Below are 22,077 nucleotides of genomic sequence, written 5' to 3' on the forward strand. Positions count from 1 at the left end.
TAACTAGCAGCCCCCCCCCTTTTTTTTTTTTTTTTTGGACATGTCCACACAAGAGGGAGGTGGGGGATTCGAACTAGTGACCTCCGCTTTATGAGGCGTGGTTCCCAGCATAACTAGCAGCCCCTTGCGTACCAAAGATTGAGCCCGATTTGTGATATATGTATGTATTCTTGCAATAATTGACTTTATCCAATAAAAGATCCAAATTCTTCAAATAAATATAAACGCAACAAAACTTCAAATCAGTCAACCATATATCTTTATTTGACATCTAAACTGTGTTTTCTTAGTTTTTAATACAAATCCCTGTAACCAAAAAGGGAACACCCTTAGGTTTGAGAAGAAAATTATAAAGAAGCCGCCCTTTCAAATTTTTTCTCGGAAAGTTTTCGTCCAAATTGGGTTGACGAAATTTCTTCTAATCCAGTCTATTAAACTAACATCTATTCATAGAGCATGTGATTCTCCCATGCATTTTTAATTCTCACATGCTCTAAGAAAAGATGTCAATTTAAAGAATTTCTCCCAAGCAACTTTGGAGGACAACCGTTGCTGCCTTCTGGCTTCTACTGCAGCGTGGGGACATGCTTTTTTTCTCAGGATGAAGATGAATACACAACGCATCACAGACCATGGAGCTCGTCACGGTTATACTGATTCCTATGGTCCCATTGAATAAAAAGTCACTCCTTCCATCACCTTTTGCAGTGCTCTCAAATCACAAGCCCCGTGGATGCCGCCAAGTCATGGTGACCACCCAAAAGAGCCGAGCGAGTTAGCTCCTCTAGCTTCCCATCACGCAAAAGGACTACTCGTTTAGCCATCAAAACTGTTTCCAACCGGTGTGCAATGACCAGTACCTAAAGACATATACGCTAGCTTAAGCACAATATTTGATCAATTAAGATATAGTCCGTGTGCGCGTGCGCTTTAACAGAGACAAAAAAGAAAAAGAAAAAAGAAAAAAGAAAAAAAATCAAAGATCATCATAGATCACGGCTGTGCATTGGAGAACAAATCAATATAGAAAATATTGATAAGGGTTCACATGCCAGAGCTAGTCCACATTTGTGGGTAAGCACAGAAGTTAACAAAAGATTCAGAGCCATGATGATACTTCATATATTAAGAAAAACTTTGTAAGTATAAACCCTGACTAAAATGCATCCATACAGCTTAAACTAATAGAACTACTTATTGTACTTACAGTGTGATTTTCCATCATGCGCTCCACAGCTTGTCTCACCAATAACTCAGACCTACTATCTAGAGCAGAAGTTGCTTCATCCAATATCAATATAGAGGAATTCTGATATAGTGCCCTTGCAAGAGCTAGTCTGCATTAATGAGTAAGCCCGTAGTTAATTAACCAACATATATTTTTCAAAAAAGAAAAAAAATACATCGGCTACACACAGCAAATGAGAAGTTATGTTAATCAAGTAAACCAATTGGACGTTCATTTTCAGGGCTGTCCCAGTTATCGAATTAAACCTTAGCCAACGAGGATCATGTTTGATATCATATCAGAATCAGAGTTCACATATAAAGCTTCACCTTTGCTTTTGGCCTCCACTCAAAATCAAGCCTCTCGGTCCAATGTTAGTTTCGTACCCTTCTGGAAGTTTTCTGATAAATTCATCAGCATTTGCAGTTTGAGCCGCATGCTCAACCCCCTCCATGTCAATTTTGGACATCAGATCCCTATACCCAATGTTTTCGGCAACCGTTCCTGAAAACAATGTCTAATACATAACAAATATTATCACGATAAACCATTTGAAAAGGTTCCCCTAAATTACCATATGTTCCAAATTCACAAAGTTCCCACAGCAATTTCTTGAACATCTTAATTAAAACCAGCCAAAAGTTGCACTTGAAAAGGAACTTTGGACTATGCCTCTTGAGTGACTATAAACAGAACAGACTATTTCCCCATACGACAAACTATTTTTCAACTAGGGAGCTGGCCAGGTGTACGCCAATTATTCCCTAGATCTAATTAATATGAAGTAACCACTTACTCCATGGCAATCAAGCACATGAAAGTTATATGGATACATGAAAGCAGCAAATCAGACAATTCCTTGCTTAGAACTTGTCGGAAAAGAACATAAATAAAAGGTACAAGCGTTTGGCACAACTTATGGTCATTGTAGCGTTTAGTAAGAGGTCTTGATTTTGTGGACATGTAGTGAAGCTCTTATAAGTGTCTGATTCTCTCTCTTCCCCCCCCCCCCCCCCCCCCCAACACCACAAAAAAAAAAAAAAAAAAAAAAAAAAAAAAAAAAAAAAACCTACCACACAAAAAAAAGAAGAAGAAGAAGAGAGCGGGCATCACTAACTTACTATATCTTGAGAAACCAAACTTATATGTCTCCTCAAATTATTCAACCGGATGTCTTCGATGTTATGGTTATCAATAAGTATACAGCCTGTTTAAGACGTAAAGAACAGATATGCACTCTGGATTAGTAAGAGGTAACTTTTCTAAGTCCAAAAATGTACGGTAAAAGTTGGCAATTATTTGAAGTTCAAAAGCCTAACCAGATAAAGGATCATAAAGCCGAAGAAGCAATTTTACAAGGGTTGACTTCCCTCCTCCAGAGGACCCAACAAGAGCAATTGTCTCTCCAGCTTTGATGTGGAGATTCAATCCATTCAAAACAAAGGGCATATTATCCCCATATCTAAATGAGATATCACAAAATTTCACCTCTCCTGTGATATCATCTAAATCAATGACATCTGGTTTCTCGATCACCTGTATTCAGCAAAGCAAATAATAATCACAACAATCATAACAATGATAAGCAACTAAGAGTATGAAGATATTGGTCCAAATATGAAATATGCCAACAAAAGATTTCAAGCATGCATTGTTAAATTTCCTCTTTCTGTTCTTTATTTTCCTGTTCTTTTCTGAGTATAGGCATTCATTATAAGTATTCAATAATGTCATTCCTTAGGCCATTACTTTTATAATGAAAACTGAAATTCAAAAATTTCTCAGTTCCGAAGCATGAAAGCTTCTTCTCCTTTTCTTGAAGTGGTTAACAGTATGAAAGAGAAAGAGAGAGTAGCTCAGCCCTAGATGGTCATAGACAACAATTCTCTGAGGCACCTTCACCTAAATTAATGCTGAGAGCAAATGAGGCATCAGCCAGACATGACATGTAAATGCATGCTTGACAAATAGGCATCTAATCAAGGTCTAACAGAATGAAATAACCACAGGTAAACAAGATGTTCGATGTTACTTTGGAACTTCTAATATCTAATAACTATCCTATTCTATCCTTTGGGCCAAATGTTTTGTTAAAAAATCACAAAGAGTGTTCCTCAAGATAAATAAATAAATTAAAATGAAATATTCAGGGTTACAATTAAAGATCAATCAACCTTAAACCTACCTTAGAGTTAAACCTGGTCAAATCAAACAGGCGTTCAATGGCTGGTTCTCCTTGCTTCCACTCATTGTATGCTTTTCCCACACCCTGCGTGATGCTTTATATTCAGATTGATAACTTAAGAGAACTCCTCAGCGGCTGAAGCATAATAACAGAAAGTACAATTAGCAAAATGGCTCTGGCCGTTTTTTCCCATTAAAAAAAGTAGAAGAAGAAGAAGAAGAAAGAAAAAGAAAAGAAAAGAAGGAAAAGAAAAGGTGCTAACAAGAGACTTCTGAACTAATTCTTTCTTCTTCTTTTTTTTTTTGGGGGGGGGCAGTTAATGGAAAGTTAGTAGCAGGTAATAAATTTCATGAAGGGGAAGGTAAAAAAGAAGAGGGAAAAAGATTTATTATCAGCATATAGTACTACCTGAATTGGCTCAACTGAAAAAACCAATGATGTCACAAACGAAACCATGCTACAGCTGTCAAAAGAACCACTTGAAACCACCAGTGAACCAGCGCAAAAAGTAAGTAATGCTCCAAAATATAAACTCTGTATCATCTGAGGAATGAATGCCTTCATTTTCTTCTTATTCAATTGTTCAGATAAGTTGGTGTGAGCAAGCCTTCGAAATCTGGCACTCTCACACAGCTCTGAGTTGTTTGCTTTCACAAATAGAATAGCAGGGAGAACCTAAAACATATATAAAATAGATGACATCATTGCACCAGCTGATGTGTTATAGCAAAGAAGATTTAGTTAGCAACTCCACACATGCAAGCATGAAGAAAGGATAACAATAGATGAACCCACACACACGCACACACATTAGAGAGAGAGAGAGAGAGAGAGAGACTCATATTCAACAATTTTTATAGATTAACAGAAACAACCAAAAGGTGAGAGTAATTAGCAATAAAAAACCCAAACAAACTGTACATGCAAAAAACGAGTTTAAGCATTCATGAAGTGCTGCACAGGAAATTTGAGTAACAGAATAAAATGTACCTCATGTAAATAGGCTGAGAGGGCAGCAACACTCATATTTGCCTCCTTAGATATCTTTCTGAGTTTCTCACCAAGATGGGCAATGACAAGAGCCATACATGGAATTAACTATAATCGCACCAAACAAAATTAGTCACCTCCCTTTAATCAAGTAAACAACCACTGACAAAATAGTCTACTAATTTGTTCCTCACCACAGCTGAAATCAAAGAAAGGGTAGGGCTGATAATTAACATCTGTGCTGCCATTGCTGATAATTGCAGAGTGCTAGGTACAATTGTCTGCCATCAAAAATTAAAAACTTAATAGTTAAGAGTACAGAAAGGGCAATAACAGACATCATAGATACTAACTTAAATCATGTGTGTGCCATCTAAAGCCTATAAAGTTTTTTTAAAAAAATAAAATAAAATACTACTTCTGTTTGAGTATACGCGTGAGTAGTAGTCGTAAGAGTGAGAAGTCGATATATCACAACCGAACCCACAGTTGGCTTAGGCTTAAACTTTTCACATGTTATATCAAAGCTTTACTTGGAGACTCTGCATGTATTTATCTTCCCCAACATGTTAAGCATACGACAAATCAACGAAGCTTCCGTTTAGGCGGAGTTGTAGCCGATTCGGCGATAGACTCACCAGTTGAGTATCCCAACAAGTTATATCAGGTTTCACTTGGAGATTCCCAGTGTTTATCTCCCCAAAAAACTTCTAAGACATTAGAGACTACAATTCTCAATAAATGTAACCACAGAAAGTCAAAAACCATACGCACATAAGAATCGACACAGCAGCTCAACTTTCCCTATAATGGAAAATTCTTACCCAACCGATCACTTTCCCTTTCAGTCCAACATAAACATTAATATACAGCACATTACAACCGTAGTAAAGATTGAAAAGACAAAGAAAACCCCACTCACATTGAGAACAGCGTGGACCGTATCCGCAACATCCGCGGCCTCGGCGGTGATCCGATATGTGATATCTCCGGCCGAGACGGAACCGGCACCGCATTCAAAAAATGCAAGGTCCCTCTCCAGAACCCTCTCGAAGACATGACACCTAATCCGATACACAGCATTCAGCGCCGCGTCCCACAGAAGCGCTTGCTGCCAGTAGCTAGCAACCAGGCGGGCCAAGACCAGAGCCCCCAAGACCAAACCCTCGTCCCTGAGTCGAAGAGCGTCGACGTTGGTGAAAACGGTGGAGAGCTTGCCGACCTTGGGGACGAGCTTGGAGAGGGAGAGGGCGGAGACGAGGCCGCAGAGCCAGCCGGCGAGGATGGGTTTGGCTTGGGATAGAAGGTAGGGTTTGAGGGAATTGAGTGATTGGAGGGTTTGGGAGAGTGGGTGGTGATGGGGTTTTTGGGTGGTGGGGTTTGAGGGAAGGAGGGAGGGGACTTTGGTGGAATTAAGGGGTTTGAAGGAGGGTTTTGTGGAAGGGAAGAGAAGTGGTTTGGGTTTGAGGAATGTAAGGCGTGGTGGAAGAGGGTTTAGAAGAATCAGAGACATGTTTTTGTTTTTGATTTTGGTGTTTCAGAGGATGCGGGAGTTGGAATGGAACTACATGAGCATTTTCAGAGGGAAGAAGACAGTGAGACAGGAGGGCCGTATTTATAGGTTCATCATATTATTAATTTTCTAAATTATTTTTATTTTTATTTTTTGTAATATCAATGTTTATTATTTTTAAAATATAAAAGTACCATATATTTAAATTATAGTATTGAGTTAATAAAAATGTTAAACGCTAAAATGACAAAATCTTAATTATTTTAAAATAATTATTAAAATTTAAGGAAAATATACATTGTATAGCATCGACCTCAGACCAAGAATGTTTGTGAGAAAAAGTAGAGGCAAGCTTGAAATTTTTTCAGGTGCCGACCAGAATATCTTTGATACCTAATTCAGAAAGGGATTTAAAGATGAAAGAGAGGGAAAGTGTCAAAATAGTAAGTTGTTCATAATGTATGTCAACCGTCTTTCCTTCCATATGCAAAGTATTTTATATCTATTGTACATTTCATTTTTAAATTTATTTTTGGATTTATGAAATTTACATTGGGTCTTACAAATTTAATGTTAGATTTGAAACTTAATTGTATGAATATGTACTAGACATATATATAGGAAGTGTTAAGTGTATAATTTATCTTAGGCTATTAAACCACGTGTTATCGAGTTATAGGGTATAATCCTAGTTGGGCGTGGCATCCGATTAACATCCTCTAGTGAGGTACATTTTTTTACCGGGTGTCGTATGTGGATATGGTACATCCTTATTAGGTCCTTGCCTCTTGCAAATGTTTTTAAGTGTTAAGTAGTGCTATATGTATGTCGGTTATATTAAGCGTTGCCTGATTTATATTGTCAAGAATATTGTGTGACAATTAGGATGAGGTGACATGATGGTTATCTTTTATAACACGCCTTTCCTTATTCTTTGAATTGTTGGTTGGTCAATCCACCTTACTCATGAGACATGTGGTTTTTGGCCTAGTTACCCAACTCCAATGGGTCACTTTAGTTCGGGTCCTATCAGGTAGAGGGATTTGATGTTAAGACGAGAGTCAACTAGTATAATTTTGTAAATATTGTAATTGTGTGTAAGAATGAAGAGATTTGGGAGTAAATCTCTTATTATGTTGCATTGTTTAAGATCCAATAAATATCTATAAATTGAATATATTATAAATTTGAGATTAAATCTCATACACTTCTTACTTCTTTTTTCTTTTTTCTTTTGTAGGTACATATAATTATGTAATAGGACCTTTCAAAAGAAGAAAGAATAAAGGAGTTGTGTTATATATATATATAAAAAGTAAGGAGTTATGGTTAAGTTCTATACTTTTCCCCCCATTTATACAAACATTTGCTATTCCTAAACGTCATGTCGTTTCAAAAATATCCTAAACGACCAAACTTTCAATAAATTCAAACGTCTCCTACAGCGAGTGAACTCCGCCCATGACTGTCCAACAATCGCTCATCTCTCGCACAAACAAACTACTGAACCTCCAAACCACCGTAACCACGAGCACAGGCACAGGCACAGGCACAATCACAACCAGCCCATGGAACACTCGCCTAAGAGAACTAGCAAAGCAATGCCAATTCACCGAAGCTCTCACTCTCTACCGCCAAATGCTCCGCTCTGGCGACTCACCCAATGCCTTCACCTTTCCTTTCGTTCTCAAATCCTGCGCCGCACTCTCTCTCCCAATATCCGGTGCACAGCTCCATTGCCACGTCATCAAGACCGGGTGCAAGCGCGAACCCTTTGTACAGACCTCTTTGATATCAATGTACTGTAAATCCTCTTCTGTTGATTGTGCACGCAACTTGTTTGATGAAAGTGACGAATCAAGAAATCTGACTGTTTGTTACAATGCTTTGATATCTGGGTATACGTTGAACTCGAGATTTTATGATGGGGTTGTGTTGTTTTGTAAAATGAGGGAAGCGGGTGTTTCAGTTAATTCAGTAACGATGTTGGGGTTAGTTCCTTTGTGTACGCTTCCCGTGCATTTGGGTCTTGGGATGTGTCTTCATGGTTGTTGTGTGAAGTCTGGGTTGGACACTCATAATGCTGTTGCGAATTGCTTGCTGACAATGTATGTGAAATGTGGAGCGGTAGATTTTGCGCTGGAATTGTTTAATTTGATGCCTGAAAAGAGTTTGATTACTTGGAATGCAATGATTTCTGGATATGCTCAAAATGGACTGGCTACACATGTCTTGGACCTTTATCAGAAGATGGAGTTGAGAGGGATTCATCCTGATGCCGTGACGCTTGTTGGGGTTCTCTCATCTTGCGCTCACCTTGGTGCCCATAGGGTTGGTCATGAGGTAGAACGGCGAATACAGTGTAGTGGGTTTGGTCCCAACCCGTTTCTGAGTAATGCTCTGATTAATATGTATGCTAGGTGTGGTAATTTGGCAAAGGCTCGTGCTATATTTGATCACATGCCAGAGAAAAGTTTAGTTTCGTGGACGGCAATCATAGGTGGGTATGGAATGCATGGACATGGGGAAATTGCAGTGCAGCTCTTTGATGAGATGAGTAGGACTGGAATCAGACCTGATAAAGCTGTTTTTGTAAGTGTTTTGTCTGCATGTAGTCATGCAGGACTAACTGATAAGGGCATGGATTATTTTGCTGCAATGGAGATGAATTATGGGTTGCAGCCAGGTCCAGAGCATTACTCTTGTGTGGTGGATCTTTTAGGCCGGGCTGGTCGACTCAACGAAGCTAAGGAGCTCATTGAGTCAATGCAGGTAAAACCTGATGGTCCAGTTTGGGGTGCCCTTTTGGGTGCCTGTAAAATTCATAAAAATATACAGCTAGCAGAATTGGCTTTTGAGCGGGTCATTGAGCTTGAACCAATGAATATCGGTTATTATGTGTTGTTATCAAATATATATCGTGAAGCAGAGAATTTGGAGGGGGTCGTGAAGGTTCGAGCAATGATGAGAGAGCGAAAACTCAAAAAGGAGCCTGGTTATAGCTATGTTGAATATAAAGGGAGGGTTCACCTTTTCTTGGCTGGGGATGCAACTCATCCTCAAATAGGGGAGATATATAGAATGTTGGATGAGTTGGAAAATGTAGCGAAGGAACATGTTGGGTTTTATAAGAATGATCAACAGCGAAGAAGTAATGAAGAACTTCTAAGTGGTATGGGAGTGCACAGTGAAAAACTGGCAATTGCATTTGGGCTCTTAAACACTAGGCCAGGGACAGAGATTGTTGTGATAAAGAACCTGAGGATCTGTGAAAATTGTCACTTTTTTATAAAGTTGGTTAGCAAGACTGTTGATCGTCAATTTGTTGTTAGAGATGCAACTCGTTTCCACCATTTTAGGAATGGGACCTGTTCTTGCAAAGATTATTGGTGAAACCTTTCAAGATCAACAAGCCCCGGTGAAAGAGCTGCATGCCAAAATGTCTCAAAATAATGGACATTATGCATGGCTATGTGTCACGTCTGGTTCAAGCTTGAAATTTGTAAATTGAACAGGAATATTGGAAATTCATGGGATTGCGGGGTTTTGCTGAAGGTGGCTGCCTCCAATATTTGCTCAAATTCTTGCTGAGCGGCTGTGGATTGTTGAGCACCAAAGCCACGAAGAAAGCTGTATTGATCTGAAAGTAGAGGACAAGGATCTTAACCAAGTTCTTCTTAAGGAGGTTACAAGTTTCCAGTGGGTCAAAACAGGGTATATTTTTTTCCTAGTGATCATTCGAACAAATAACATCGGTTGGACTCTCAATCAATTTATTAGTGTTAGAATATTAGTTAAATTATTAAATTCATAATTTTTTATTAGCTTAAGCTTTTGAGATAAGTAGTCGAGAAGTATAATTGTCTATTATTGAGGAGAAATTCTCCATTTATTTCACTGATTTGAATTCGCTTATCCTATTAATAAAGCCAACTTTTCAAGGGTTGCAAGATAGATGACCTTCAGGCTTCAAGGGGCTATCCTAGCTTGTATAAAAGGGTTGGTTCAAGCTAGGTCATGCCGCGTAATTGATTCCATTGGTTCATTTCTTATTGAAGACCACTAAGGTACTTAATGTGGGAATGATTCAGACAGAAAGCGTTTTAGCTATCTAATCTAATGCTTCTGGTCTCAACATTTATACCGTAAAGAATATCATCAATGAATAGATATTCTTTAGCTATATCCATAATGTAATAGATATAGCTTAAATTATTGTGATTGTGAGTCTTAATGTAGAAATATGTATGTTTATGTATAGATGAGTATATTTATGTGTATAATAAATTTATATACATACTATAAAATATATATACAGACTCGACATTGGATTGTTTGAGATTCGAATTAATTTATCTAATTAATTCAAATAATAAAATCTTAATAATAAGTAATTAACTAAAGATTAGTATGAAAAAAAAAAATACATTGATTAAGCCACTCATAAAAAAGCTCAAGTTCCAAGTTTTGACGAAATATCTAACTCGGTGATAAACTCGAACTTAGCTCAATTAAACGAACCGAGCTTAGCATTCATAACTCAACTCGATTAGCTCTCTTTTTTTTTTTGGTTCTTTTTTTTTTTTTTCTAATAAAAAAGGCAGGAGGGGGCTACTAGAATGACTCCAAATCATATATCATAGCTTAGCACCAAGCCACCAACCCCACCAAGGACTTTAGCAACACCTAAGCCAATAATCCCATGCGCTTCCCGTTACGGAATTCGACCTTTGAGATCTAACCCCCACTAATACAACCCGAATGCCACTAGACCACACCCTCGTGGTCAGCTCTATTAGCCCCCAAGTGTCATACATTGGAGATGGAAGTGGCACCAGGATCAGTGGGGAGGAAGCAGCACAGAAGTTCCTTTGGAAGCAACTTATATTCGTCGTGTAACTCACTCTACGCCTCAACCCCACCACCAACAACAACAACAATGCACAACCAAGGGCCCAAGGCTGCACTATGAAAGCTATAGCAAGCAAGCTGTGCAATAATAAAAGATTTAATTACGTGAAATAAACGGCATTAAAATATTTCCTCGTGGAAAACTAAACCCATGAGATCATTGATTCTTTAGAGTTTCAAGATTTGAGGTTAAGAGAGAGAGAGAGAGAACTCTTACAGAATATTACAGGTAATGTTCATCAGCTTTACAAGATAATTACAAATATTATCCCAAGAACATATGCAACGATGCTATTCTAATGATCTAATCCTTGATGTCTTTCTGTTTATGGGGTTGTTGATGATGATCAAGAGTTGATCCAATAGAGACAGCTCGTCAAATTAGCATTCAATCAAATACCACACCTACAAATTCTTTGTCCTCATATATGTTTTAAAACTAATCCTCACATAGATAATAGTTGCAATGACTATACTTATGGTCAAATTACAGGCGGTTAAGCAAGCTCAGGGACTGCAAACTATTGAACTTTGAACGTCTCTTTTCTTTTCTTTTTTTTTTTATTATGGTTCCTTGGAACCAATTTCATGGGAAAAAAAAAAAAACTCTCGAGAGAGAAAGAGGGAGTTCAGTGGAGTTCACATTACCGGGGGGGGGGGGGGGGGGGGGGGGGGGGGGGAGTAAGGAATTTCAATTGATCAAAGACTGTACCATGAACAAACACACATGTTAGAACTGGTTAAGGACAAGTTACAGCAAGAAAAGTACTCAAAAAACCCCACTCAGAAGCACTGTGTAAAAGCACACATGAAATCATACACGAATATTTCCAAAGGTGAAAACACAACAAGCCAACTGGTTTCACCTGCTGGCCAATTCCCCGACCCTACCGGGGACAGCATTCCGATGCCCTTCACCGCCAAGCTTCAACCAGCTCTGTCCTTGAGTTTATGCGCCCAACAATTCCGGGTCCCTTGGTCTTCTCTGCGGGACCTCCTGACCGAGACATCAGGCCCACCTTTTTGGACCCCCTCTTGAAGCTCGACAAACTTGATAGGCTAGTTTTGCTCTTGGAAATATTTGTTCGAACCCCTCCACTTGGCCCTGTTAAACCACCATCTTCAAGTCCAGTTACCGAGGAATTAACTTGAGATAGAACCTCACAGGGGCAATTATCGACCAGAGAATGATTCCCCCTAGGATTGACAATTTGACTAGAAGGTGGGAAATTTTCTGCTCCACGTTCAGTTGTGGAGTCACCTTGGATTGTGTTACTAGGGCTCTCTGTTGTGGGTTCTTCGGCGGCAAAGAATTTATCTTCATCCCCCTTGTCCTCCTCTTCGGCCTCCTCGAGACATGTTTGAAAAGAGCTTTGATGACCATCTTCATCAGAAGGCTCTAGGCGAGAAACAGGAGTCGACTCTACCACAGACTCTTCTCTTTCTTTTAAAGTCCTGACGATAAGATTTTTGAGAAAATTCATCACCTGGACTGCAAACATCAATGCAGTCAATGGATCTGCCATCTGCATTGCAAAAAAAAAAAAAAAAATTCAGAAAGGCTGTTACTAGATTTAGTGAGAGATAAGGCTCTTAGTATAGATGGATGGCAGAACAAGATTATTGCACCCAGGCCCAAATGGTGACTGTATCTGACAAATAGTGACAGAAGTAGAGATTAATAAACACCTGCACAATTATCTGACCTTAGGAAGATTTTGGCATGCTCCTGGGTAATTCTCATCGGAAGGAGTAATGTTATGTCCTCCTAAAATTGATGTGGACTTTAAAATTACCGATAAATGTGTGATATATCACTTTTGGATTTTGATCCGATAATGATTTTAAAGGCATCAATTTTGGGAGGACTCAAAGAGGACATGAGTCCTCCTTATAGCATTACTCCATCGAAAGTGACCGTGTTAATGTCAGTGTTAGAACATCTTTTACAATACCTCACGCGTGCACTAAAATTCCCCTGTTTGTCATCCTTCCTAACAAACTCTGTATTGTCCTAAAGTTTATGGCAAAACCATTACCACAGCTGAGGAAGATATGAACATGGAAACAGTCAAATCTCAGCTCCACACAACACAGATATGGAGTTGGCTCAAATATGTGAATTTTAAATTTAAGAAAGCAAATAATTTTCACTCACTTGAGTCATGTTTGGAGCAAATACCATAGCAACATTGCGAGCATTCATCTTGTTCAAGTGTTCCAGTTGTGCAACATCTGCCATTAGGTTTATGGCCCAATCCAGCAGAGCAGCTTCTATTGGGGGAAGGAGCCTCACAAGCTGAGCACACTCCTCTTCTGACTGCGATTGCATCACCTGCTCTGGTGAGAGAGAGTCCAAAACACCAGTTGGGAGCTCCCTAAACCAAGCCTATAGGAGAATAAAAACATCAGATTAATTTAAAATGTGAAGTTGACAATAGGATGTGCTCAACATTGAATCCACTAGCATGATGAGAGGGACGGGAGTATTATTCACAAATCACAACCCATGACCCAGCACCTTTTACAGTTTGACCACCAAAGGAAAAGCAATTCAGCTGGTAAGTTGCAAACAATGGCACAAGTGAAGCACAATCTCTTAATTGCAAAACAAGTCTCTTGGTTAAATAATTGATCAGGAGAAGATCAGTCAGCAGAGCATACCTTTATAAGACCAGCCAAGCAGTGCACATCAATACCATCTGGTATCATACCCCTATTTAATTGGTCACGAACATACTCCTCTTGACTGTTTTCAGCATTAATCCTGAAGATTCCTTCTGCCTGCATGTTTGAATTCAAATTATTCAATGTTTGTTGGAGTTGAAAAGTTTGAAGAATTCTAAAGCTCCAGGGCTAAAATGATAAAATCTTATTAAATAAGCATTCCTGGTAGAAGAGAGCCCTATTGGCCACTACAGGATGTAATCATTGGACCTCTACTGTAATAAATTTAACCACTTCTACTTCACATACAAGAAGAAAGGGATAACAAGGGATTGATAATCAAGTACCTGCAAGCCCCCTTGTGCATACAGCCGCCTTTGCATCATCAGCAGTATTGTTGGCACACTATTTCCTCTTGCATCAAATGAAAGCTGCATAGATTCCGTTGAAACCCCAAAAACATTTGCACTACACACGAAAATTATCTCTGTTAATAGTGTAACATTAGCTTGGACACCATAATCATGACACTAAACAGGAACGGCAAGTCTGCAACCTATCAGAGACGTTTAGGAAGAATGAACACAGGATATTGAGTAATACTGTTTGTTCTTCTTTTTTTTTTCCCCTCTGAGTTAGTGTTTGTCCTTGTCTGGTTGGCATGGCATTTTTAGCTTAGCAAATAATTGATAGGACAAAAACAACAGAAGTATATTGTATAACATATATCAAAAAATGAAAGTGACCAAGGATCCGCGCATGAATTCTCCTGTATATGAGAATTTAATGGAGGGGACTGATGTAATTTATGGTGGTAATGATAAACACAAAACTCTTTGCGTAGGTATACAGAGAGAAGTGAGGAGGAGAAAAAGAAAGAACATCTAAGCATGCAGAATCAAGAATGAGACCATCAGAAAAAAAATAAAAAGTTGGATACTTCTTTTGGGCATGTAAAACCACATAATTTCCTTCTCTAATGAAACTGTCAAAATATGGATCAAGAGACAGGAATTAGAATATTTAATCTGGTTTTAGCTTTAGATCACTGAGAAAAAGCAGCAAAATATTCACTAAAGATCTCAGTTAATGGCTTGAAATGGCAGCCTTCAAAAGCAGGTCAGATTCCAAATTGCGTAATATGGAAATGGACAAAACATGGGGGAATAGAATCTACTAATAAGAGGTCAAAGACAAAAAAGCAATGCTTGATGCTGAATGGATTTAAACCGGAGAAACGATATCTGCAGATCACTGTTCAATACCTAAATCGAAATCAAAGCAATTGTTCAGGTAGTAACTTTGAAATACTCTCCTGCTTCTAAAGATGATGTGCATAATGTTTTTGCTTGAAAAAAGCAATACGAGAATTTACAAAACCCTATCAAAAACTACATTTCAAATATTATACAGTATGTATTCAGGAAGGATACCTACAGCTGACATCTTATAAGACAAACAGAAAATGACTCCGTTTGATACATTTGTGTTAAAAAAAAAAAAGAGTAAACATAGACTTCTATTATATCTTCATAGAAAGAATATTGGTGGAATTGAATACATTATATAGCGAATTTTCCACAATAGCGGATAAGTTTAGGTCTAATACCAACTACCAAAGCAAAACAAAATTCCATATATTAACACGAAATTAAAGCAGAGAGAGAGAGAGAGAGAGAGAGACTCCAACTCGTGAAAACAAGAAAATATGTAAAATATCAGCATTTTGATGCCTTAGAAGGGGGCATAAACCCAAAACAGGATTTCTTTTTTTTTCAAAAATCCAAAGCAACCCAGTTGTATGAAGCAAAGAACATAACTTTCACAACAGAAGTAACACGTGACAAAAAAAAAAATCAAGAAAGAATCCAACTTACCAACAAATCTAAAACGCAGAATATAACTTGAAGCATGTACAAATTTTCAAAACAAACAAAAACACGGTGACCCATTAACCAGGAAATAACTCTAAAGTAAAGAAATGGAAAGAGAAGACGAAATTTAGAAACAGACCTGGCACTGGGAGCCCTTCTGGGTACTTCGGGTTCAAACTCAACAGGAAGGCCAAGAAAGCCATGGAAGCGATCAAAGGTTACATGGGCAACATGCCTGACATTGGAAGGCCACCCAATCTCCATGGATGAGAGCTTCCCTGACCCAGCAGTGCTACACCCAATCAAAGACTTCCTAAAAGCAGCTACCAAAAGCGCCAAAAGAGACAGTTGATCTCCCTCTCTGTCTCTTTCCTTCCTTTTCCTGTCTCCCCCTCCAACCTCTTCTTGTTCCTCCTCTGTTCCCAAATGCCCCTCTATTGTCTGGCCGTTAATAAGGGCATGTGGGTGTGAGCCATCATTGGGTGTGGAAGAGCTTGAAGGTGAAGGGAAGTGAGATGGGGATGGGGATTGGAGTACCTCAGTCATATTGGGCAATTATTTGTGGGCAAGACACAATCTTTATTATTTTTTTCTCCTTTTTTTTTTTCCCTTCTAAATCGATTTTTTTATTGAATTTTCTTGTGGGTGTCTTACGGAAGACCAAGATTTGGGAATGAATGTGGAGTAGAGTTGGATTCAAGGAAGGTCTATGGAGGGTAAGACGTGACTATCATCACTTTAATCTCTCTCCTTTTGTTTTTTTCTCCCTTGTCCTGGCTGGCTTTTCCTGTATTGAGGGATGAAGAAGCAAGGAAGAGAGAGAGAAGGTAGGGTAGGGATGGAGATTGTAGCCTGTAGGGTAGAGTAGGAGGAGATGATGACAGAGGAATTGGTTTTTGTATTCCAGTTTGCGAAAATAAAGGGGAGGTGGGCAGTGTTCCTGCTTCAGAGCCAAGCCATCCAAATCACCTTAAAGATATTTAAGCGTCTTCCGCCCTTTCGGTTTGGGCACTTGTTTTATAAAAAACAAAAATGTTCGAAATTAATATATTTTTATCCCATTTTTACCTTATTTTGGTAAGCGAAACCACGCGTGAGATTCTAAAAATCTAATAATAAATTTGCAAAAAATATATATAAAAGATGAATAAGAGAATAACACCAAACACATCTCTTTTAATAATGTGTCCATGTCAAGTGTCAACCAAAAAATATAGTCATCTCACCACTAATCGGAGGATTGCCCTATTATTTCAAACTCTGGTCTCTTCAATTCATTTGACAGCTAAATTGCCACTAAGATTAACAGGAGCACAAATCAGCGTGCTCACGACATTGTTTATTGGATAGTTACCACCAGCTCAACGGGCAGCTTTTTTTATGATTTATATCCCTTGTATTGAAAATGTTTAAGAATTGAGGCTGACACTTTTAGAATTTGGGCTTTACAATTTTTTGTGATGGAATAATTCATGTATAAATTTTTATATATGTGAGTAGTACATGGATGTTTGTATTACACAATTGTGGAAATAAAAATTACAATTTTGGTTATAATTTTCTTAATAATTATTATTCATCAATCTTCGACGAACTTTATACAATACATTCACCTCCAGTAGATCATACTATTTTAATTTTTAAGAAGTTGCAGAAATGGTGAGTGATATAAAAGGGATAATACTATTCATGCAAATATTTACCATCATCCAAGTTTATCGCCAATCGTCATTTTCAGAAATTCTAGAAATAATATGTGAAAATTATCACAATATTAATTAATTTCATTAAACCTTTTTGCTGGATTTTTTCCTAACTCTAAGAATATATTGTTTATTTGGTTAAATCCTTTTTCTTCCCATGTAATGAAGATCTGTCTAAGTGCTTTGATATGTGTAATGACCCACCACAATTATATAATATTGTTCGTTTTTTGCTTCTCTGAAGCATACTTCCTAAAAGGTTACTCATCCTGGTACTACTCTTGTATAAGCGCGCTTAACTGTAGAATTTTTGTATGTTCATAGCCATCACGGCTTTAAAATGCGTTGTATCAAAAATGGTGCGAATATACATATAAGCATGCACATACTCATTCCCATACCCGGAGATGTGAAACGTCACAATCACCCCCTTTTGGGACCTAGCGTCTCCGCTAACGACCTTTATGAGTTTGTGCACGCTCCCAATATCTCAGGCTAGGCAATGACTTTGATACCAGTTGTAACGACCCATCCCTAACGACATAATATTGTTTGTTTTTGGCTCATTCGAACCAAATTCCCCAAGAGGTCAATCATTGTATTACTCTCGCAGAAAAAAGCTTAACTGCAGAGTTCTGATAAATTCATTATCATCACGGCTTTAAAACGCGTTGTGTCAAGAATGATGCAAATATATATATAACTATATAAGCACATACCTATTCATATACCCATACAATATAAGACGTCACAATAAGATAAGAGGAATTTTTTTTCTTTTGGACGCCGAATATGCTTGTTTTTTAGGAGTAATACTAGAATAAAAACTTTTGTCTCATTTTTGTCCCTTAAAAAAAATATAATTTTAAAATTATTATTGAATTTGAAATAAATTATTATTAAATTTTAATTCAATAATAATTTTAAAATTCGAAATAAAAAAAAAAAATTAAAACCTTCCATCTAATATTACCCTACGTTTACTTGTTTAGAGGAAGCATAGTCTAATTAAACAAGTCTTCTAAACAGCACCTGACGGCTGACTCTGACAGGGAAGAAGACCAAATACCATTACCAATGGGAGACCAACTACAAAATGGATGGAGACTGTTTTTGGGTAAATGTTAAGAGCTTTCTTTGTTTTATTTTTTTGGTTAAATTAATGTTAAAGAGTTAAGACCACCTACTTCTAGACCTAGTTAGCTTTTAATAATGATCTTGATAATGTAACAAAAATGTCAGCGTCCGGGTCCCCCAGTTTGCCAAGCATGAAGCATGTAGCATCGATTCTCCATAGTCCTTCGGATCAAGATTTTTTATAATTTTTTTTTTTTAAAAAAAAAAACCTACGAAATTTATGATAGTTTTAGTGATCAAGACGCTTAGAAAACGCCATATATTAAAAATGTAACACGTTACAATTAAAAATTTAGTATATTTTTATCATGTTCTGACTGTTTCGATAGCATGTCACATTTTTAAAAATATGTGACATTTTTTAAGCGTTTTAATGCTTAAATTTTATAATTTGAGAATCTATAATTTTTGAAATTGTATAAGGTCCTAATCGCTATATGTGCCTCTCATTAGTTCACTATGCAAAGTGCAATAATTTCATGGGAAGAAGGGAATGACATGGATTGCAATTCTTATGGAATAAGATTGGTGGTGGAGGTGGTGGTAAGAGATTGGTAGTAGTGATCGACCGTGACAATAAAGATTGAGGTCGGCGGTTGTTGGGAAAAAGATGAGTTTTATGTTTTTAGATAGAGGTCAGCGGTTACTAGAAAGAGAAAGTTTTAAATTTTTAATATACAATATGTTGTGGTAAAATTTGAGCATATGCTTAAAATGAATTGCCCAAATTAGAGTTATTGGACCGACTCGATCTTTATACGAGTACAAAGAGTTTCAATACCTAACAATGATCATTTGGGTTGAGAATGATAGGGTTACTCGTCACAAAAAATAAAAAAAGAATGATTACAGCGTGTAGAGGTGATATCGACTCTGTATGTCAATATTTATTAGATTGTATTTTTTTTTTTTTGAAAAATATTATGATGTGACATAAATATGAAAGTAATTTTGAGTGTTTTGTATTTTGGGTTGTTTGTTAATATTTTTATTTCGAAAAAAAAAAAAAGTTTTATCAATAAAAGCGGATATACTTGTTAGATTTATAAAATTTTCAATTCACCCAATGATTAAACTACAAAGTTTGGAGTTGGAATTAGGAGTAGTAAGGGAAGGTGTAAGTTGATTCAAGAGGTTGTAATGTTCAAAAATTTCTTATCAATTTCTAATGAGAGAATTGTTTATAATTATGGCTCAAAACTCAAAAGGGCAGTTGCCATGTTCTCTCCATATTTGGGAAGAAGGGGTGTTTAAACTGAGTTTTGGGTAATTATAACTTCACTAATTAAGTAACTTCTAATTGGCTTGTTTACCTCTTTGGTATTCTTTTTCTCACACCCCTCAAATAATTGATGGCAGATGGTTAAACAAACAGTATATTGTGATTATATTTACATGCTTGCGTACGTTATACTTGGATTGCAATTGATTATTCAGTGAACATTACTCACTTACAGCTAACCAATCCAATTAGTAGAGGTTAAACTCTATAGTTGTGATTTTGCTTTGAATACGAATTTTCTTCTCTTTAGATTTATTCTCATTGGCGATTTATAGGATGAAGGTTAGTCAAGTGTGAAGGGTTATCTCTCACAGCCGATTTAAATAATTTTTTTGAATATTTGGTTACTTTGTCTTAGATCTAGACTGCTCGAAGCAGATATGCTATTTAACTATTTTTGTATATGGATAATGGATTAGTGAAAAATGAAAGTCATAGATAACATTTTATTGTAAGAATTTTGTTTGTATCTATAACTATGTAATCTCGTAGCAGGTAGCTACGATTTTGCTTTAACTTTATACTTTGTGATGTAAAAGTTTTATATTCGTAATATTTGATCAATGAAATATTCAAATATTTCGTTAAAATAAAAAATAGAAAATTGTATTCAATGATTCACATGAGCACAAAGTATATTCATTCAATGTTTGTTTCTATGGGTACAACGTTTTTACTATAATATTTTTTAGAGATCGATGCAAAAGTCTATAATTGATGAAATAATTAAGAAAAAAATTTGAATTGTTATATGGTTATTTAATTGGGTTATTAGTATTTAGGTTTTATATTTTATTTTATTTTATTTATTTAATAGTCAATTGTATTGTTTTTGGTAATTCAATAAATGAGTTTTGCCCTAAATTAAGGTCAGGGTTTGATCAATAAATATATTTAAGTATGATTTGTACTCCAATTAAGAGAGATATTTGATTAATAAACTCATATTGAATAAATTGTTCTGAGATAAGACTCCTCTTTTTTGGTAGTGAGATTTTGTCTTTGTTAGACAGTAACTCTGATTCAATTAACTTGCGATTTGATTCTTGGCCAGTTAAACTCTAATTTAAACTGAATTTTCTTCGTAACAAGACTCCATAAGCTAGGGTTAGGATCGTAAAACTCAATTCTTCTAACCATGCTCTTATGTGTAAGACAGGCCGGTTCGATAAATTTTGAGGCTTAAGACGACAAGTTTAAGAGATATAATTTTCTTATATTTAAATATTAATTAAATTAAATTTATTTAAATATTAATTAAATTAAATTTATTTAAATATTTATATTATATATTTTTTTATTATTTAATATATCAATTAGAATGACTTATCACTTGATTCAAATACATGAAATAATAAGATTTAAATAAAAATTAAGAGAAAAATGGAAATAAATTATACAACAATTGATTTGTAATAGAACATAATACAGAGAAAATTGTTGTACATTGAAAACTCGTGAAGGGTGTAATTCTATCTATCATGCATAATGCAAACAATGATTTGTAATAGAACATAATGCAAAGAAAATTGTTGTACATTGAAGACTCGTGAAGGGTGTAATTCTATCTATCATGCATAATGCAAATAATGATTTGTAATAGAACATAATGCAGAGAAAATTGTTGTACATTGAAGACTCGTGAAGGGTGTAATTCTATCTATCATGCATAATGCAAACAATGAGAATTTATGCACTTTAAAGACTTTTCATATTTTTCTAAACATTCAATTCAAATAAACATTGGAGTAAAAATTATGCACGTTGGACTAATTTCATGAATGTAAAAATGGCCGGGGCTTTTAAAAAGAACAAATAAGTAAAAATTTTCAAGAATTTATGGATGTTTTTTTTTCTATGCGGTTATCATTACATGCTTGCTTCATAGACACATTATAGTATTTAGTGAACACTATACATTAATTTAGCACTATATTTTTGGTTTTGGTAAGGTTCTGTATGCTGGAATCATTATAAGTCTCATATCTGCAAAGTTACAACATCTAGATTCAACGATTCACATGAGTACAAAGTATACTTATAATTCACAGCCCATTACTAACTAATATATTCATGGAACCAACCAAAGATAGTGACAAGTAAATTCCTTTTAAGGTGACCCTCTTTTCTGCCCTTTTGATCAAGAAACTGTGAAACTAGATCTGTTTAGATCCAAAAGAAGAAGGAAACGTCTTACTCAAGGAAAAATAAGAATAATAAGACCGAGTAGCCGTAGATAATTTAATTATTTAATTGATATTTTAACACACGTCATTTTCATAGATTGGGTTGGATGAACTTCCTCCAACCCAGTTTGGAGAAAATCTGTCCTTAAAATCATCATTTTTTCAAGTGATAAAAAAAAAAAAAGAAAGTAAATTCAATTACTCAATTAATAGTCTAATATGGACAAGAAAAATTACCTATTTCTGTTACTTCTGTATCAGCAATAGCACTGTAGCTACAGAAAAAAAAGAAAAGAGAGGAAAAAACAAAAGAAAAGAGAGAACTATAGCTGTAAAAACACAATACTACATGTTAGGAAATTGTTTTTTTGCTAGTGGTATTATTTTAACAGAGACAGATT

At 36.3% G+C, this 22,077-nt stretch overlaps 3 protein-coding genes across 3 annotated transcripts; 1 reads left to right on the plus strand and 2 right to left on the minus strand.

Annotated features, from left to right (window-relative positions):
* Positions 1-236: 236 nt before the first annotated feature.
* LOC133874231 (ABC transporter B family member 29, chloroplastic) lies at positions 237-5,947 on the minus strand. Its single transcript, XM_062312100.1, has 10 exons — positions 5,326-5,947; positions 4,598-4,684; positions 4,404-4,511; positions 3,822-4,088; positions 3,414-3,497; positions 2,548-2,764; positions 2,350-2,435; positions 1,558-1,745; positions 1,208-1,337; positions 237-860 (listed from the first exon to the last, which is right to left on the minus strand). The coding sequence occupies exons 1-10, from the start codon at positions 5,914-5,916 to the stop codon at positions 714-716; spliced, it is 1,905 nt and encodes a 634-aa protein (XP_062168084.1). The 5' UTR covers positions 5,917-5,947; the 3' UTR covers positions 237-713.
* A 1,430-nt stretch (positions 5,948-7,377) lies between these two features.
* Positions 7,378-9,828, plus strand: LOC133873839 (putative pentatricopeptide repeat-containing protein At3g11460, mitochondrial). Its single transcript, XM_062311619.1, has one exon. The coding sequence runs from the start codon at positions 7,378-7,380 to the stop codon at positions 9,307-9,309; it is 1,932 nt and encodes a 643-aa protein (XP_062167603.1). The 3' UTR covers positions 9,310-9,828.
* A 1,768-nt stretch (positions 9,829-11,596) lies between these two features.
* LOC133873841 (rho GTPase-activating protein 5-like) lies at positions 11,597-16,304 on the minus strand. Its single transcript, XM_062311621.1, has 5 exons — positions 15,508-16,304; positions 13,842-13,962; positions 13,492-13,611; positions 12,986-13,216; positions 11,597-12,353 (listed from the first exon to the last, which is right to left on the minus strand). The coding sequence occupies exons 1-5, from the start codon at positions 15,912-15,914 to the stop codon at positions 11,742-11,744; spliced, it is 1,491 nt and encodes a 496-aa protein (XP_062167605.1). The 5' UTR covers positions 15,915-16,304; the 3' UTR covers positions 11,597-11,741.
* Positions 16,305-22,077: the final 5,773 nt, after the last annotated feature.

The sequence above is a fragment of the Alnus glutinosa genome, chromosome 7 (genome assembly GCF_958979055.1).
Source record: "Alnus glutinosa chromosome 7, dhAlnGlut1.1, whole genome shotgun sequence".
Taxonomy (NCBI): domain Eukaryota; kingdom Viridiplantae; phylum Streptophyta; class Magnoliopsida; order Fagales; family Betulaceae; genus Alnus; species Alnus glutinosa.